Genomic DNA, 16,882 nt, shown 5'->3' with positions numbered 1-16,882 from the left:
ATCTGAGAAGCGGGGCAGGACACCGGAATTTGTGTAGCAGGCAGACATGGTAAGCCGTAGACTTGTGGGTGCTTAAAACTTTAATAGTAGCACTGGCCTCCTTTCACATTGAAAGCAATGCCAGTCTCTGCTGCCAGCAATCCGGCAAGCATGAACTCTGCCACTGTCCCACCCCCTCGTGGCTGTCCCAGGGAAAGATCCCTGTATGCTGCCCCTCTCCCGCCTCCACCGCGTGGCTGTAAACCGGCGGTTACAGTTCTGTAAAGGAACGGGCAAGCAGTCCCAATACTAACATTCCCCTACCTAATTCAAAGCAGGTCACCATGAGCGACATCACCCTGATGCGGATCTCAGACAGTGATAAAGAAAGAATGCTTCGGGAAAGCCTGCAAAGACCAGGGCCGTATGCCGCCATGCTCTGCAGGGCAATGATCCCGGAGTACTTGATTGTCTCCTGGCACGGAAACGTTTCCTACCACGGAGGACCCAATAAGGCCGCTCTCCCCAGGAACCTGATGCAAAGGCTTTCCAATTACCTCCAGGAGAGCTTCGTGGAGATGTCCCAGGAGGATTACTGCTCTATCCCCGGACATGTAGACCGCATTTTACTGTAGCTGCACTGGCAGGGACTAAACAGTAGAGCGGCTTGGGCAGAACAATCATGCAAAACCGGACATTGTTAGATTTTTTTTCAATAGTTGCACTGCCCAGGACTGAAACGTTAAGCGCCTAGGGCAAACTAATCATGAAAAACCCATTGTTGTTATTGTTAATATTCCAGTTCTGTTAAAAATAAATGTTTAGATGTTTAAAGCACTTACTGCTTGATCCTTCCCCTGATTCTGTGTCCGGGTTAACGTCTGGGGTCGGTTGGTAGGGGATCTCTGTAAGGGTGATGAAGAGATCCTGGCTGTCGGGGAAATCAGCGTTGTAAGCGCTGTCGACTGCCTCGTCCTCTTCATCTCCTTCCTCATCTTCCCCGTCCGCTAACATGTCCGAGGAACCGGCCGTGGACAATATCCCATCCTCAGAGTCCACGGTCAGTGGTGGGGTAGTGGTGGCGGCCGCACCTAGGATGGAATGCAGTGCCTCGTAGAAACGGGATGTCTGGGGCTGGGATCCGGAGCGTCCGTTTGCCTCTTTGGTCTTCTGGTAGCCTTGTCTCAGCTCCTTGATTTTCACGCGGCACTGCGTTGCATCCCGGCTGTATCCTCTCTCTGCCATGGCTTTAGAGATCTTCTCGTAGATCTTGGCATTCCATCTTTTGGAGCGCAGCTCGGAAAGCACAGACTCATCGCCCCACACAGCGATCAGATCCAAGACTTCCCGATCAGTCCATGCTGGGGCCCTCTTTCTATTAGATTCCACGGCCATCTCTGCTGGAGAGCTCTGCATCGTTGCCAGTGCTGCTGAGCTCGCCACGATGTCCAAACAGGAAATGAGATTCAAACTGCCCAGACAGGAAAAGGAATTCAAATTTTCCCGGGGCTTTTCCTGTGTGGCTGGTCAGAGCATCCGAGCTCAGACTGCTGTCCAGAGCGTCAACAGAGTGGTGCACTGTGGGATAGCTCCCGGAGCTATAAGCGTCGATTTCCATCCACACCTAGCCTAATTCGACATGGCCATGTTGAATTTAGCGCTACTCCCCTCGTTGGGGAGGAGTACAGAAGTCGAATTTAAGAGACCTCTATGTCGAACTAAATAGCTTTGTGGTGTGGACGGGTGCAGGGTTAATTCGATGTAACGGCGCTAAATTCAACATAAACGCCTAGTGTAGACCAGGCCTTAGTGTAGACGCTTGCAGAGTTAGGTCGACGTGAGCTGTCTGACATCGATCTAACTCTGTAGTGTAGATCAGGGCTTAGTGCTGCACAGACATCCAGACAGAATAAAGGTGCTCATATAGGTAGCAGAACTTTAGCAGAAACCTAGCAGCTTTACCTGCAGTCACCCAATGATCTGAGACACTACAGAGGCAAAATCCACCATCAAGAATGGGGTGTACATGCCAGAGATCCCGCACATGTTGGAACATAGGTTTATTTCAGTATCATCTTGCAATCTGGCTGAAGCTGGACAGCAAATGTCATGTGCATTCTCAGTGGCACATGTCTGCTGGAATCATGAATCAGGGGGAACAAGGAGTGAGGCACACAGAACTAAACCAATACATGTGTCATACTGTGATAGGAACACGTTCCTTTGGAGGGTAGGAAGGGATGTTAGATATCCTTACCCTTGCCTGCCCCCCTCCCACTCCACCCCCATTCTTTGTTTTAGTCCTGCTACATACATAGCAATGACACATGAACACCTTACATTTTATCCAGGAAGAACCTTAGTCACTTTACTCTGTATATCCCTCACCTGCCACAGAAATGCAACTACCTCTGGAGTGGAACATGAAAGACATTCTGCACCACCAATAATACAACACAATTTTGGGAGGAGAAATGAAGAATAACTGCAGAAGGAATGCAGGGAAACCAAATTTAATTACACACACTGGAATTTAGCCACCCCTCCTATGTTATCTCCCAAACTCTTGCAAAAAAAAAAAATACTCCTGTCGCTCTAATGACTCTGAGTAGCCATGGCTTTGGATTTCTCTCTCACCAGAAGATGGATAAAGTTTGTTGGCTTTTTGCTTCTTTTTGGACTTACCATGTTGACTTCTGAAATCTGGTCAATGCTGGAGATATGGATGCTCATTCCCACTGTAACAGGGTTACCTGAAACACAAAGGGCCCAGGTTAGAACAGTACACAGCTCCAGCCGCGCTACCCCCACACTGCAGTGAAGCTTACTGCGCAATGAAGTTACCAATGGAAAGTGAAGATACAAGGTCCACTGGGTTGAAAGGCTTTCCACATCAAGAGTGCTCAATTTACAAGGGAAAAGGTGGATTTTTCTAACTGCCAGCCCTGCAAACTCACCCTGGGAACTGAGAGAGAAGCTGGATTCTTTCCTTCATCACTAATAATTCACTTCTGCAGACCAAATGATGCCCTCACTGATACCTGTGTAGCCTCACTGCCTTCCAGTGCTGCCCCCAATGACACCTGTAGGATCCCACGCCTGGCCACAGGCTTGCATAGGTGTAACTGATTGGCCATGTAACTGGAATGTAGCAAACAAGCCTGCCGCTGCGGCACAAGAGGAACTAGACTCCAGCTCACTCCCTCTTCACGGAGTCGGCTCTGCAATGCTAACCATTTTAAAACCGTATGTTAGTCAGTGCAGACAGCAGACAGGCCTCTGGACACGCAGGGAGCAGATCTGTGGAGGAAGCTGATGCCGTTTTTCACATTCACTTCTCCAAGCAGAACTGCACTTCAGTTCATCGTCAAACTTAATCTGCTTGGCAACAAGATACTGTCTTGCTCTGCCCTCGTGGCCAATGAGCTATGTGGACGCCTTTTGGTGTGTTTTTGCTGACTAAGTGGTTAATTGGGATATCCCCTTCCCCTGGAGGCTTCAGTGGCTAAGTCACCCTCACCTGTGGATAAAGAGCCAACGCCTGACTGGAAAGTGTAGAATGGGGGTGTGAGAAGAGCATAACTTTCCCAGGATTGCAAAGAGGTCCCTTCCCCTGGCACATAACCCCTTGTTATACAAAATAAAAGTCCTACTATATTCTACATTGCTAACCCCACATGGCAGGATTTCAAACTGCAGTGCTTTAGCCCAATACCTTAGTGCTCTCTGTAAGGACAACGCTTCTAACATATGGATTTGTGCCTATAAGTGAGTAAATGTGATGTTGCTGGCTATTAGCTAGGCCCACAGAGAGAAAAAAGGATCTGCTACTCTAACTGTGGCCAGCTAGAGGAGACCATCTGTCTGTTAGGTGATCAAAGTCTTAGTGGGTTCTAGTCTACACCTCCATCCAAACCCCTCTGAGTGGGCACCATCCCCAAGAAATCAAGCCCCTCTTCTTGTGTGTGTTTTACTGAGTGATTTGTTGCATGATTCCAGAAGAGGAGGGGCAGGAAATTTTGCCACACACCGTGGATCAAGTCATTAGCAGCTCCAAGTGCTGAAATATTTACAGATAATCACAAAATAACTAAAAAAATAATTAGCAAATGGGGGGGGGGGGGGGGAGGCTTCTAAACTGGAAATGAAATGATATATTAATTGTGTGTTACCAGAAATAGGAAAGTAGTGTCATTAAGGCTTCCTTGTGATTGGGTGTGCTATTACTAAGACCCTATGCCTGTAAATTAGACAACATTATCCTTTAATGGGATATGAATAACACTTAAAACATCAGAATCAATAACTACTGTAATTAGGACCTCCTATGCAAATCTCCTTAAAGAGACAGTGCAGTATTTTTTTCCTCTCTGATTCAGAGCTTGTTGGACATTCTGCAGCAGGAGCAGCCATTCACGCTGCAGTGCTGGACTTTAAAGTATACAGACAGCAGACTGCTGGCCGTTTGTCTGAAATGAGTGGGTGGGTTCTCAGTCTGATGTCTGCCCGACTCAGAAAACCAACCCCACAGGGGGGCACTAACTGGCCACTCCGTGGTTGGCAAGCACAGAGCTGACCTGTCAGCCTCACCTTTCAAGCTGAGTGAAGTGTGAAAGGTGTAGCCGGCCTCAGCAGAGACAAGCCATGTGAATTTTTAAAACCCTTTCAGTCTTAATCACATTGGGTGCTATTAGGAGCACAAGGAAAGGTTTTATAAGAAAAAAAATCATTCTAGTGTCAGGAAACTGACACTATTTTTTATTATGAGAGCACCAGCTAAAATCGGGGCTATTATTATTATTACTGTGCCAGTGGTTATACATTTGCATAGCAAGACATAGTCCCTGCTCCTATAGCTTACAATATAAATAGACAAAGCTAGCCTAGAGACTAGCCCAAGGTCACACAGCAGGTGTGTGGCAAAGCCAGGAATAGAAGGCCAGGTTTTCTGAGTCCCTAGTCTCATGTGCCATCCAATGGATTATGCTGCTTAAATCTAGCAGAGGAAGGTCTAACACAATCCAAAGGCTGGAAGCTGAAGCTAGACAAATTCAGATTGGAAATAAGGTGTAAATTTTTAATAGTGAGAGTAATTAACCACTGGAACAATTTACCAAGGGTCACGGTGGATTCTCCATCAGTGGCAATTTTTAAATCAAGCTTGGATGTTTTTCTAAAAGATCTGCTCTGGGAATTATTGTAGGGCAGTTCTTTGGCCTGTGTTGTACAGGAGGTCAGACTAGATGATCACAATGGTCCCTTCTGGCCATGGAATCTATGAGTCTATGTTTCTTCTCCCTTCAAAGGTCCTACCACTGCCACCAACCACCCCACTTTCTTCCCCTTCACCTCCCGCCCCCACATACATACTGACAATTTTTGTGGTTTTACAATCAAGTTTTTGCCATCTAAAAATATATGTTTCTCTCCCCTGTTGCCACATGAAAGACCCACAGAAACAACAAAGGAAATTGACTGACTATAAGGGGAAACTGACAATGACGCTACACAAAGAGCTGTCAAACGCACAAAGTCTATCTAATCTAATCTATCAGTCTAGGCATTTATGCCACGCTCATCACCATGGTATCTGAGCGCCTGAGGTCACGCAGTGACTCAGTGTCAAAGCCATGAATAGAATCCAGGACTCCTGTCTCCCAAATCCCTGCTCTAAGAAAGACAAGTGATGGATTTAAGATCCACAAAGTGCCACTTCCAGCTGAGCTGAGCTTAGCACAGCTTCTACGGGCTCAGCCAGAGAGAGATCTCCGCGAGTGGCTGCAGAGACCAGAGGCCTAGTCACTGGGATGCCAAGTGGGAGATGTCACTAATTGCTTAAGCCCACCAGCTTGCAGACCCAACAGTTTAAGAAGCCTGTGTCCTTCTTTGGAAATACAAAGATGAAGGTTTATGGGGTCTGTCTCCTACGGGGGTTAGGAAGCAATTGTGAAATCTGTGCACAGAGAGCATGCCTGAGTCATATCAGAGGGGGCAAGGGACAGAGAGGAGCTGCCAAAAGCAGGGGGTTACAAAGTGGCTAAAGATCTGATCCTGATACCCTTGCTTTGGTTCAGTAGCCCCTTAACCCACATGACAAGCCACTGGCTATTCGTATACCAAGGTATTATTCAACATCAGAATTTGCCCCCATGGGATTACTCATGTGCGTATTGTGAAGTGGATGACACGCCCAGGCAGGGGAATGAGAATCCCTCTCACATCCCTGAACGAGCTACCTGCACCTTAAGGCTAGCACACAGGGCTAAGCGCTCACTCACTCCAGCCCCTCATGCGGAAGTGGCAGGGGTGGGGTGGGGAATGAATGCAGCCTTGCCTTGCCCCCATCCCAATGCACTATCCAGCACAGATGAGCTCGTATGGGGGTAATGGGCTGTTGGTAAAGTCTGGCAACAAATTACTCCCCTCAACACTAGGGCATGGAAGAATCCAGGAGAGGCTGGTGCATCAGTGAGGTAGCAAAGGGCAGTGTGGTCCAGTCAGCAGGGCAGCAGTCCATTACTCAGGAGAGCTGTGGGCTATCCCTGGTGTAGCCATGGTGAAGTCATTTCACCTTCTCTGTTCCTGGGGTTCCTGTCCTGTCCTTTGCAGAACTTGTCTATTTAGGTTTCAGCCTTATCAGGGCAGACACTATTTCTCACTATATATTTGTGCTGCACCAAGCACAATGGGGCCCGGTCTCTGCTAGAGCCACTAGATGCGACTGTAAATTGGGTCATTTCATCTTCTATCTACCATCAATGTCCAAGCTTTGAGTGAAGCGTAAATAAATAAAATAAACAAAGGACATCCATTGTGCACAATAAATATAACTCTGCCAATGTTCATAATCTCAGGTGGGATTAATACAAAAGGTAAAGGATTTTTAAAAAAAGGCATTATCTGTGTCACTTTTTGGCTAATAGAGAGAGCCCTGGGCTACTTTATTTGAGTTTGGGTGGTGGAAGCAGACCCAATATTCATGGCATTTGTTGATGTTATGATGCTCTCTGATCTGTGCCATTAGCCATATTAACAAGAAGAAATGTTTCCACATGAAAAAGGATTCCATCTACATGGTAGAGATTGAGATGATGCCATTTTCACCAGTGAACAGCATCTTTCCACGATGAAGGATAGCCAAGTTCCTTACCATGGACAAATTGCAAATTTTCCCACAATTACTCCTAGGGGAAAAATTCCCCACTTCCCATCATCAGTGGAGAAATCTCAGCTGTTTTGCAGCAAAAGCAGCTTATTGCCTGTGACAACTGTATTAGAGGGGAAGGGAGAAAGAGACTCTGAAAAACTAAAATTCAAGACACAACCAGAAAAAATGAAACCGGCTAAAAAGGGATTTTATAGTGACAGAATATTGTTACTCTATGACAGCTGTCCAGTGACTTATGTGAGAGCAAATTAGTAGCATTGCCAAAACTCACAATTATACTGTGACTCTCACAATATTTGATTTTTTAAAGCCTCAGCTACTGGAGTCTTGTGATTGTGTGAGAATCTGATATTTCATTAAAAAAAAGTTTCTAGACCTTACTGTTGCAAAGAAAAGCTTGAACATGTGTCCCTGAAAGACTCAGAAACCAGAAGGCAAATGAAAAAGAACTCATGTTGGATTATTTATTGAAATCTCATGATTTTTTAAAGCCAATTTTGTGATTTTGGGGGGCCTGGCTCAGGCTTTACAAACACGTGGGGTTGGCAATACTGAGTTTGGTTGGTCTCTACATTTCCTAGAGGATGTGTGTCTGCCTCACAAAACCCATGCTGAGGGATGCACAGCGAAGAACCTCATGGGACTGATCACCCCCTGGCCCCTCAAGCTTCTCCCTTCAGACAGGAAGTAGCACCTGTTGATGGGGCAGCACGGGCCTGCCAGTGCTGTAACTGGCCTGTAGATGAATGAAGAATTTTGCCCTCTGGGCTGTCTTGCACAGCATTAGAGCCATGCACAGAAAGGAAAGGAGACAATGTGATTTTGTGCTTCTTTACCTGGTGGTTAGGATTTTTCAGCACAGTTCTGAACTGGACCAAGGAGTTTTCTGCTCAGGGATCCTGCCTATGGAACTTCCTCCATGCGCAAGTCTGGCAGAGTCCCTCAGTAGCTGCATCAAAGGCTGGCTTCCTAATCAGACCAGTTTGGCTTTGACCATGATGGGCTCCCACTCTCACGGGTAAATTTACTTCTCTTTGCCATCCCCTCCTTTTCTCAGGCAGAGTGTTCAGCCTGTCTGGGGCCACTGGACCTATATATAGGAGAAGACTGTGCCTAGCCCTGAAGGAGACATAAGCACAAGTAGTTTCTCCCCAGATTCCTCAGGGTAACTATGAAAAATAACAATCTTTGTTCCAAGTGCTCAAGATTCAAGGAGCCTGGCACAGGGCTCCAGAAACAGGCTGGGGCAAGATCAAGATCATGTCCCACTCCCAAATGGCTGGCAGAGCTGTACCAGCACAGGTGGAATGCAGGCTGCACCTTGTGAAAGGTTGTACCAGTTGGTGCTACCCTTACATTTCTCTTCCGGCCCCACACACCTGGTGGTGCATGCAGCTATGAAACTGGGATGTCCTTTTTCTGCACTTGCACCTTTACATTTATAAGGACCCTGCCTCTGTTCAGAGACAGCTGCTATTTTGTTCTTGGAGTTTCTGCAGCCTGTTGCAGGGGAGATGCACACACTGCGCTCTCTCTCTCTCACTTATGGAGACTTTTCTTTGGTTCTTTCTCAGCATTGTTTTCCATAATCGTACATAATCGTTATGTTAGATGGATGGTATATGCTTTGTTCTTTATGTGTGGAAACAGAAAAATTTCCCTGAGCCATTCTGACTGTATGTGGACAGGTACTGGTATGTTAGAGACAATATCCCACAGGTAATCATAGATTACAGAGCATGGCTCACATTCAGCACTATATTATGAATGAATGACGTGTCACTAGTGCTGATCTCCATTAGGGTCCAATGACCATAACACTCACCACTATTACATAACCTGGCTGAAAAGGTCATGAGCTGAGCGCATCTTGTAACCAAGAAATGCTATACCAGCTGCCTAATAATGGGCATCATGGAGTGTCTTTTTGCTTTTATAAGATGGGATGGCTGTAATAAAGGGGATTGTTAATTAATGCCATTTACCTGTATCATGGTGGTGCCTAGCAGCCCCAATCCAGATCGGGGCTCCCTCGTGCTAGGTGCAGGACAAATATTTATTAAAAGACAGGTCCCTGCCTCACAGACAAACCAGCAGTAACAGACAAGCATAGGGTTAGTTCAGAAATGCTTGACATACCCCCCAAAAAGTTTTATGGCTTAGCATTTGGGGCAGAGGTGCCTGAGAATCAGAAGGGGTTATTATTGGTTGTGGAGCAGGGATAGCTGACCATGTGCCAGGAAAGCAGAAGCAAAGTGTTTTGGGAACTGATTTTATCTGGTGTCTCTCTGATTTGTGGTGACGTTTAGAAGCAATGAGTTCAGCTGGGTCACTTAAGCACCTGCTTAAACCTTGCCAACACAATCAAACTTTAAATACACATTAAACATCCCCAACCCCTTTTCACCTGTTTTTATTCCCTCTGCATTTGTGTGACTCACAGCCGACCTCGCCACCATCCCCCCAGCCTATTGCAAAGCACACAGTTAGCTTGTCCTACCAGCGCAACAGCCAGAAACATCAAACATTTACAGAGGTTGATATCAAAGCACTCCCTCCAGCATTCCTGTCAGAGTCTGCCCCTGTTCCTAGCAGGCCAGGCCTTACCCCACACTTCACTGGTCTGGGCATGGGGCAAAAAATACCCGGGAATAAGCAGATGGGGGCTAGATTGCAGTTTAAGGCACTGTCCCCACATTGCCAGGTGGGGGATGAGAAGGCCCAGGGCAGGGAGCTGGGGTGGGTGGGGAAGGAAGATGGCCCCATTCTTGCCTTGCTGTGATGTCTTGTCTTTGGATGTGTAGGAGTGAGTGTGGTGTTGCCTTCAAGTGGCTGGGGGCAGAGATAGGATAAGGGACTTACTACTGCAACTACCTAAGGAAATTCTCTTTTAGCTCAAGTGCTAAAAACATGCTTTTTTGGAGCTGAAAGAGCAGCCTGGCCCACATTAAGGGTTTGTCATGGTCAGATTTCCAGGACAAAGTCAATACCAGAGGTCAGAACTTGGGTCGGGGTTCTAAGCAAAGGGTCAGAATCCAAGTCAGAGCCACAGTCTCTGTGCTCATGCTCCAAGCAACAGAACTCCAGTGTTGACAGCAGTGGTAGAAACCCCACTGATTTGGGGAAGGGCAGGGTAATGAATCCACGTGTTGCAGAAAAGCACACCCAATTACTATCTAAAATCACACCTCTTCCTGGGTAGCCAGGGCTAGACGCCTGCTCCTTCAGCTCCAAAAACACATGCTTTTAGCCCTTGAGCTAAAGGAGAATTTCCTTAGGTAGTTGCAGTAGTAAGTCCCTTATCCTGTCTCTGCAAAGTTCCAGGAGTTTGGAAGCAGTGTCAATCATGGCAGCTCACTGGGGATCTAAATTGTTGATGGACACTTCCTAGTACACCCCATGGGCTTATATGGGGTAAAAAGGCCAATCGGGAGCCTCCAAGGGAGTCACTTGGGCAGGACCTTTCATAGTGTATGTCTGCTGCAGTTTGCAGCATCTGAGGAGTGGCAGGGTTATAGCTACTGCAGTGTGGCAGTGTCTATTGTCTGATGGCTCTGCTGACCTGCGTTTGAGTCCTGCTGATCCTTATTGGGATGAGGGATGGAATATCTCCTTGCACCCACTCCCATCTATTCACACCTCTGTCAGACTAAGCACAACATAGCCCTGAGTGATGAGGCTAATGATGAGTTCCAACTGGTGCTGTTCTACTCTCTTAACAGCATGGCTTTTGGCCAGTAGCCAATCAGATTGCTCAATTTGCACAATTCATTTAATAAGGAGGAATATTAGGGATGTCCCATGGGAAATGGAAAGTTAGAGTGAGCCGTTTCCAAGATACAGTGGAGTACTGCGTGGGGTTTGAGGGAGTAATTAGGACTCACATAACAAAACGGCATCTTCTGTATATAATCATGCCATGTTTTTGCTGCAGTCCTCTCTGGTCTCACAAGCTAAGAGAGGCTTGGGCTAGCTGGGTACTCATACAGAAGAAGATTTCTGTGGAAAACCTGAGTCTACATGCATTGAACCAATTGCTAAGCATGGAGACAGGAAGCTGCTGGCTGTTCCACCTGTGAGCTGAGACATAAAACTGACCACTCATACTCATTAATATCCCCTTGCATTCTTTCCAAGCGTACAGGTGTTAACCTTGTTGTGATGGCCAAATCCAACAAGCTGTTGACCTAAATTTCCCCTGCAGATTTGAATGGATACAGTATTTTTCATTTCCTGCCCTCAACTGTTGCATAGTTGGACATTAGGAAAAAGTTCCTAACTGTCAGGGTGGTTAAACACTGGAATAAATTGCCTAGGGAGGTTGTGGAATCTCCATCTCTGGAGATATTTAAGAGTAGGTTAGATAAATGTCTATCAGGGATGGTCTAGACAGTATTTGGTCCTGCCATGCGGGCAGGGGACTGGACTCGATGACCTCTCGAGGTCCCTTCCAGTCCTAGAATCTATGAATCTATGAATAGTGTTGCTGTGCACTGTTGAACAGCTGCTATGTTTCACCCCAGAGAGGGTAGCATTGCAGTTGTGGGTGAAGTGAGCCCTATATCAGTTTGCAAGGTGCTGCTGTGGGATCCTTCAGAAGGTGAGGTGCCATGCTGGTATAAATGTAACAATCATTATTTTGTGAATGTTCCAGGGAAAGCCGGAAACTAGAGAATGCCATCCGTGAAGCGCAGTGGATTACTGAGGCTATCCCATGGGCATTTTTAATGGATTAGTGGGGATTAAAGTGGGATATTGTGACTATCCCATGGAAATTTGGAAGTTAGAGAGAACAATCAATTGGCTGCAATAGACTACAAAAGCCATCCCGTGGGTATTGAAGGATTATAGAGGAAGCTAGATCGAGGTTGATTTTAAAAGATGGTGGTAGGCATGTACCTGAGCTGAATAAAAACAAGGTATCAATTGTGCAGGCTTAAAACAGAGAATGAAAAGCAGCAGCAAGCAAATTAACTCTGGGGAATTCCTTTGAAAGCCTCCAGGTCATCCAGGCACTCATTCAGCAAGGTGCCTAAGCACATGCCTCATTGTAAGCATGCCATCCCATTGACTTCACTGGGACTATTAACATGCTTAAATTTAGGCATGTGCCTAAGTACCTTAGGCCAGGTTTACAAAGGTATTTGGGCACCTAACGATGCGGCAAGGCACCTAACAGGATTTTCAAAAGGGTCTAAGCAGTTTACACACCTAACTCCCATTGAAGGTCATGCTGTGTATACTGAGAAAGGTGGTTGTCCCTCAGATTTGCAATAAAGTCCCAGGGCTCCGCTATAAACTCCCTCTTCACCCTCCATGCAGGTAAAATACAGGCAAATATACCACTGGTCTAGTACATTTCCTAGGGCTTGATTAACTTATAAGCATTACGGGAGTATGTCCTTCCAGCATCCAGAGGACTGGAGAAGTTTCCCTTTGGATCACAGGATGCTGTTGATCAACTGGATCACTATCGTCCATCTGTTATGCAATGCACCTTTGCTGTGCTCTTTGTGTGTCACTGGCTGAGCCCAGGATACATTGGGCGTCAGATTTCCAGCACAGCTCAGCTCTCGTTTCAGCACCTAAATAAAGGGCAGATTTTCAAAAGAGCTCAGCCCACTGGGCACAAGTAGCTAGTTGCCTAAATGGGAGTTGATCTCTTCTGTCAATCTGGCCCCAGCTGTGGGTGCTGAGCTGAGTTCCTTTGGAAACCTGGCCCTCTTTTCCTACGGGCGACTCTGCCAAGCTCCCAAGGAGGGGCAGAACAGTAAACATTTCACAAGGGCAGCTTTCTCTCCATGCTGTTCCCTCCTCCTTTATGTCAGATTCATCCATCACAATACAGGGGACGGTGTGACTCCTTGGACAGATGAAGATGGCGGATGCTGGCACAACAGCCCAAACCCAGCTGATGGGATAAGGGAAAGAAGACGACAATAGGGAACTATGTCACACTGCCTGCCCCATGTCCACCTCAGGTCAGCATGGGGAAGACAGCAAGGGGAGCAGCCTTGAACCTGGGTCTCCATCATGGATTTGCAACTCATCTCACAGTTGAATGCTGGGTTTATTTTCAGGCTCCTGTGTCCCTTATTATAATTATTTATACAACTGCAGTGCCTAGCTATCCAGAAGGAGAGAATGTCACCAATTGGCAAGGTGGCAGCTGCATTCACCAGCTGAAACAAGGTTTAGATTTAGAAAATCTTCAACTCAAAGACCAAACAATGAATGTTCCACTCCAATGTTATTTCCATCTTCCCACGTGGGTGTGAAAGCTGGAAAGCCAGCCAAGGTACAGACGGACGTCTAAATGTCTTCGAAAGCAAACGTCTCAGAAAAATACCAGGTATTAGATGGAATCTAACAAACACTAAGAGCCATCAGAGAGTTCCAGAACCCCATTCTCTCCAAAGTTATTCAGAAAAGAAGGTGGAAATGTCTGGGACACATGTTAAGAATTAAGCCAGAGCATGCGCCATGACAGGCATGCCTTTGGACAGCTGGAGGGGCACACAAAAGCAGCTGACAAAAAGAATCCCTCTGTTGAACGGTGCCCAGAGAGGGAAAACATAGAGGACATGCAAACAGCAGCCCAGGATGCACAGGGATGGCAGGGCTTTGCTTGTGCCCTAAGTGATATCTGACCACATAGGAAGGATGCAGAGTGCTTAGAACAGAGCCTTATGGTGCTAGGTGCTGTACAAACATATGAGGCAGTCCCTGGCCCCAAGAATTTACAGTTTAAATAGACAATACAGATCATGGGTGACAGGAAGGCAGGATTACTGTCCCCACATTACACACAGGGAACATAGGCATAAGGAGATTCACGCCCTGATCCAACCTATTGAAATCAATCAAGCCCTCTGTGACTTGCCCATGGTCACACAAGAAGTCTGGGGCAGCAGGAGGAAGTGAAACCCACAAGACCATCCTTCCTCTGTCTGGCAGAGCTTTTGTGGATTTCACTACCCCGCTGGCTCACAAGAATGAAACTGCAGATGAGGGAAATGTGTCTGATGAAAAGCACATGTACTCATGTGACATGCATGCCCAAGTCTGCAAAGCAAACCAAGGCTGATGGGTCTACTTACCAGCCCTGACTATGTCCTACTAACATATTTTCATGCAAGCATGTCAAATCATTCCTTGATGTTTAATCCAACATTAAAAGTATCTCTTTTTTTTAAAATTCACCGAGAAACTTTATTTTAAGATAATTTAATGTTGGATGAAGAGCTCTAGAGACTGAATTAATCTATTTAGCCACAGAATGGACAGTAGCTGTGAAAGCTGCCCCCATATTGCCCCGTCAACATGCCTTAGTCTTATGATTACCTTTATAGACTCATAGACTCATAGACTTTAAGGTCAGAAAGGACCATTATGATCATCTAGTCTGACCTCCCGCATGATGCAGGCCACAAAATCTGACCCACCCACTCCTGGAATAATTCTCTCCCTTGACTCAGCTGTTGAAGTCCCCAAATCATGATTTAAAGACTTTAAGTCGCAGAGAATCCTCCAGCAAGCGACCCCTGCCCCATGCTGCGGAGGAAAGCGAAAAACCTCCAGGGCCTCTGCCAATCTACCCTGGAGGAAAATTCCTTCCCGACCCCAAATATGGCGATCAGCAGAACCCCGAGCATGCGGGCAAGATTCTCCAGCCATACCCACATTGACCATTGATACTAATTACCAGCGATGGCAGTTATTGACTTATTGACTAAAATCACGTTATCCCATCAAACCATCCCCTCCATAAACTTATCAAGCTTAATCTTAAAGCCAGAGAGGTCTTTCGCCCCCACTGTTTCCCTCGGAAGGCTATTCCAGAACTTCACCCCTCTGACGGTTAGAAACCGTTGTCTAATTTCAAGCCTAAACTTCCCGACGGCCAGTTTATATCCATTTGTTCTCGTGTCCACATTAGTACTAAGCTGAAATAATTCCTCTCCCTCCCTGGTATTTATCCCTCTGATATATTTAAAGAGAGCAATCATATCCCCCCTCAGCCTCCTTTTGGTTAGGGTAAACAAACCGAGCTCCTTGAGTCTCCTTTCATACGACAGGTTTTCCATTCCTCTGATCATCCTAGTGGCCCTTCTCTGTACCCGTTCCAGTTTGAGTTCATCCTTTTTAAACATGGGAGACCAGAACTGCACACAGTACTCCAAATGAGGTCTCACCAGTGCCTTGTATAACGGAAGCAGCACCTCCTTATCCCTACTAGAAATACCTCGCCTAATGCATCCCAAGACCACATTAGCTTTTTTCACGGCCACGTCACATTGCCGACTCATAGTCATCCTGCGATCAACCAGGACTCCGAGGTCCTTCTCCTCTTCCGTCACTTCCAACCGATGCGTCCCCAGCTTATAACTAAAATTCTTGTTAGTCATCCCTAAATGCATCACCTTACACTTCTCACTATTAAATTTCATCCTATTACTATTACTCCAGTTTACCAGGTCATCCAAGTCTCCCTGCAGGATATCCCGATCCTTCTCCGAATTGGCAATACCTCCCAACTTTGTGTCATCCGCAAACTTTATCAGCCCACTTCTACATTCGGTTCCGAGGTCAGTAATAAATAGATTAAATAAAATCGGACCCAAAACCGAACCTTGAGGAACTCCACTGGTCACCTCCCTCCAAGCTGACAGTTCACCTTTCAGTACGACCCGCTGCAGTCTCCCCTTTAACCAGTTCTTTATCCACCTCTGGATTTTCATATCGATCCCCATCTTTTCCAATTTAACCAATAATTCCTCATGCGGTACCGTATCAAATGCTTTACTGAAATCTAGGTATATTAGATCTACTGCATTTCCTTTATCTAAAAAATTTGTTACTTTCTCAAAGAAGGAGATCAGGTTGGTTTGGCACGATCTGCCTTTCGTAAAACCATGTTGTAATTTGTCCCAATTGCCATTCACCTCAAGGTCCTTAACCACTTTCTCCTTCAAAATTTTTTCCAAGACCTTGCATATTACAGATGTTAAACTAAAGGACATAGGGGAAGTTGGTCTATGTGATTGATTCATTCCTTAACTTATTTCCTCAGACTGTCAACAAAGGAGCCAACTGATAACAAACATGAGGGGTCCTGATATCAACCAGTAACTATTAATCAATTAACTGTTGTCATTCACTATAGATCAGGGCTGGATTTGAACCCAGGACCTATTGGTAGGAAAACATTTGTACATATTACCAAGCCCTGAGCCATCCAATCCCTTAATGCAAAGTGATCTGAACCAAATTAATTTAAATAGGTTAATGCAAACACTTTGGTTGATATCAAATCCATTACCCCATTATGAAACACTGCAAATATTTGTAACAAGAAAATCTGTTGACTTGTCATATTTATCAAAGGGGCAATGGGAAGGTATCTTTTCCTTTTTTAAATTTTTAATGAAGAAATCACACTTCCTATTCATCGTTCACTCACTCTTCTGTTTTACAGGATACCACTAGCTCCAGCTCCGACATTTATTTCAATCAGCACACGAAGCACGGAACAGTAGCACAATGTGACGGCTGAGAACATGCCAGTTTTCTACAAATATAGACATCGGGGCCTAGATTTTCAGGATCTGGCTAGTAATTTGGGGGACTCCAATTCTGGCGTTTGCCACACTGAGATACTGTCAAGAGGGTTGATTTTCAGAAAGTGCTATACCCCAACCCCTGAAAGTCAGTGTAAGCCAATGGGCCAACTCA

At 46.0% G+C, this 16,882-nt stretch overlaps 1 protein-coding gene across 1 annotated transcript in view; it reads right to left on the bottom strand.

Moving 5' to 3' along the window:
- Positions 1-16,882, bottom strand: part of GABRQ (gamma-aminobutyric acid type A receptor subunit theta) — a 100,722-nt gene that overhangs the window by 64,030 nt on the left and 19,810 nt on the right. The window contains exon 3 of the mRNA XM_065410588.1: positions 2,665-2,732. Within this exon, the coding sequence (XP_065266660.1) occupies positions 2,665-2,732 (68 nt within the window). The remainder of the gene's footprint in view (positions 1-2,664; positions 2,733-16,882) is intronic.

Source organism: Emys orbicularis, chromosome 9 (assembly GCF_028017835.1).
Source record: "Emys orbicularis isolate rEmyOrb1 chromosome 9, rEmyOrb1.hap1, whole genome shotgun sequence".
Lineage (NCBI taxonomy): Eukaryota > Metazoa > Chordata > Testudines > Emydidae > Emys > Emys orbicularis.
Note: the sequence above shows the minus strand (reverse complement) of the source record. Positions and strands in the feature narration are given on the sequence as shown.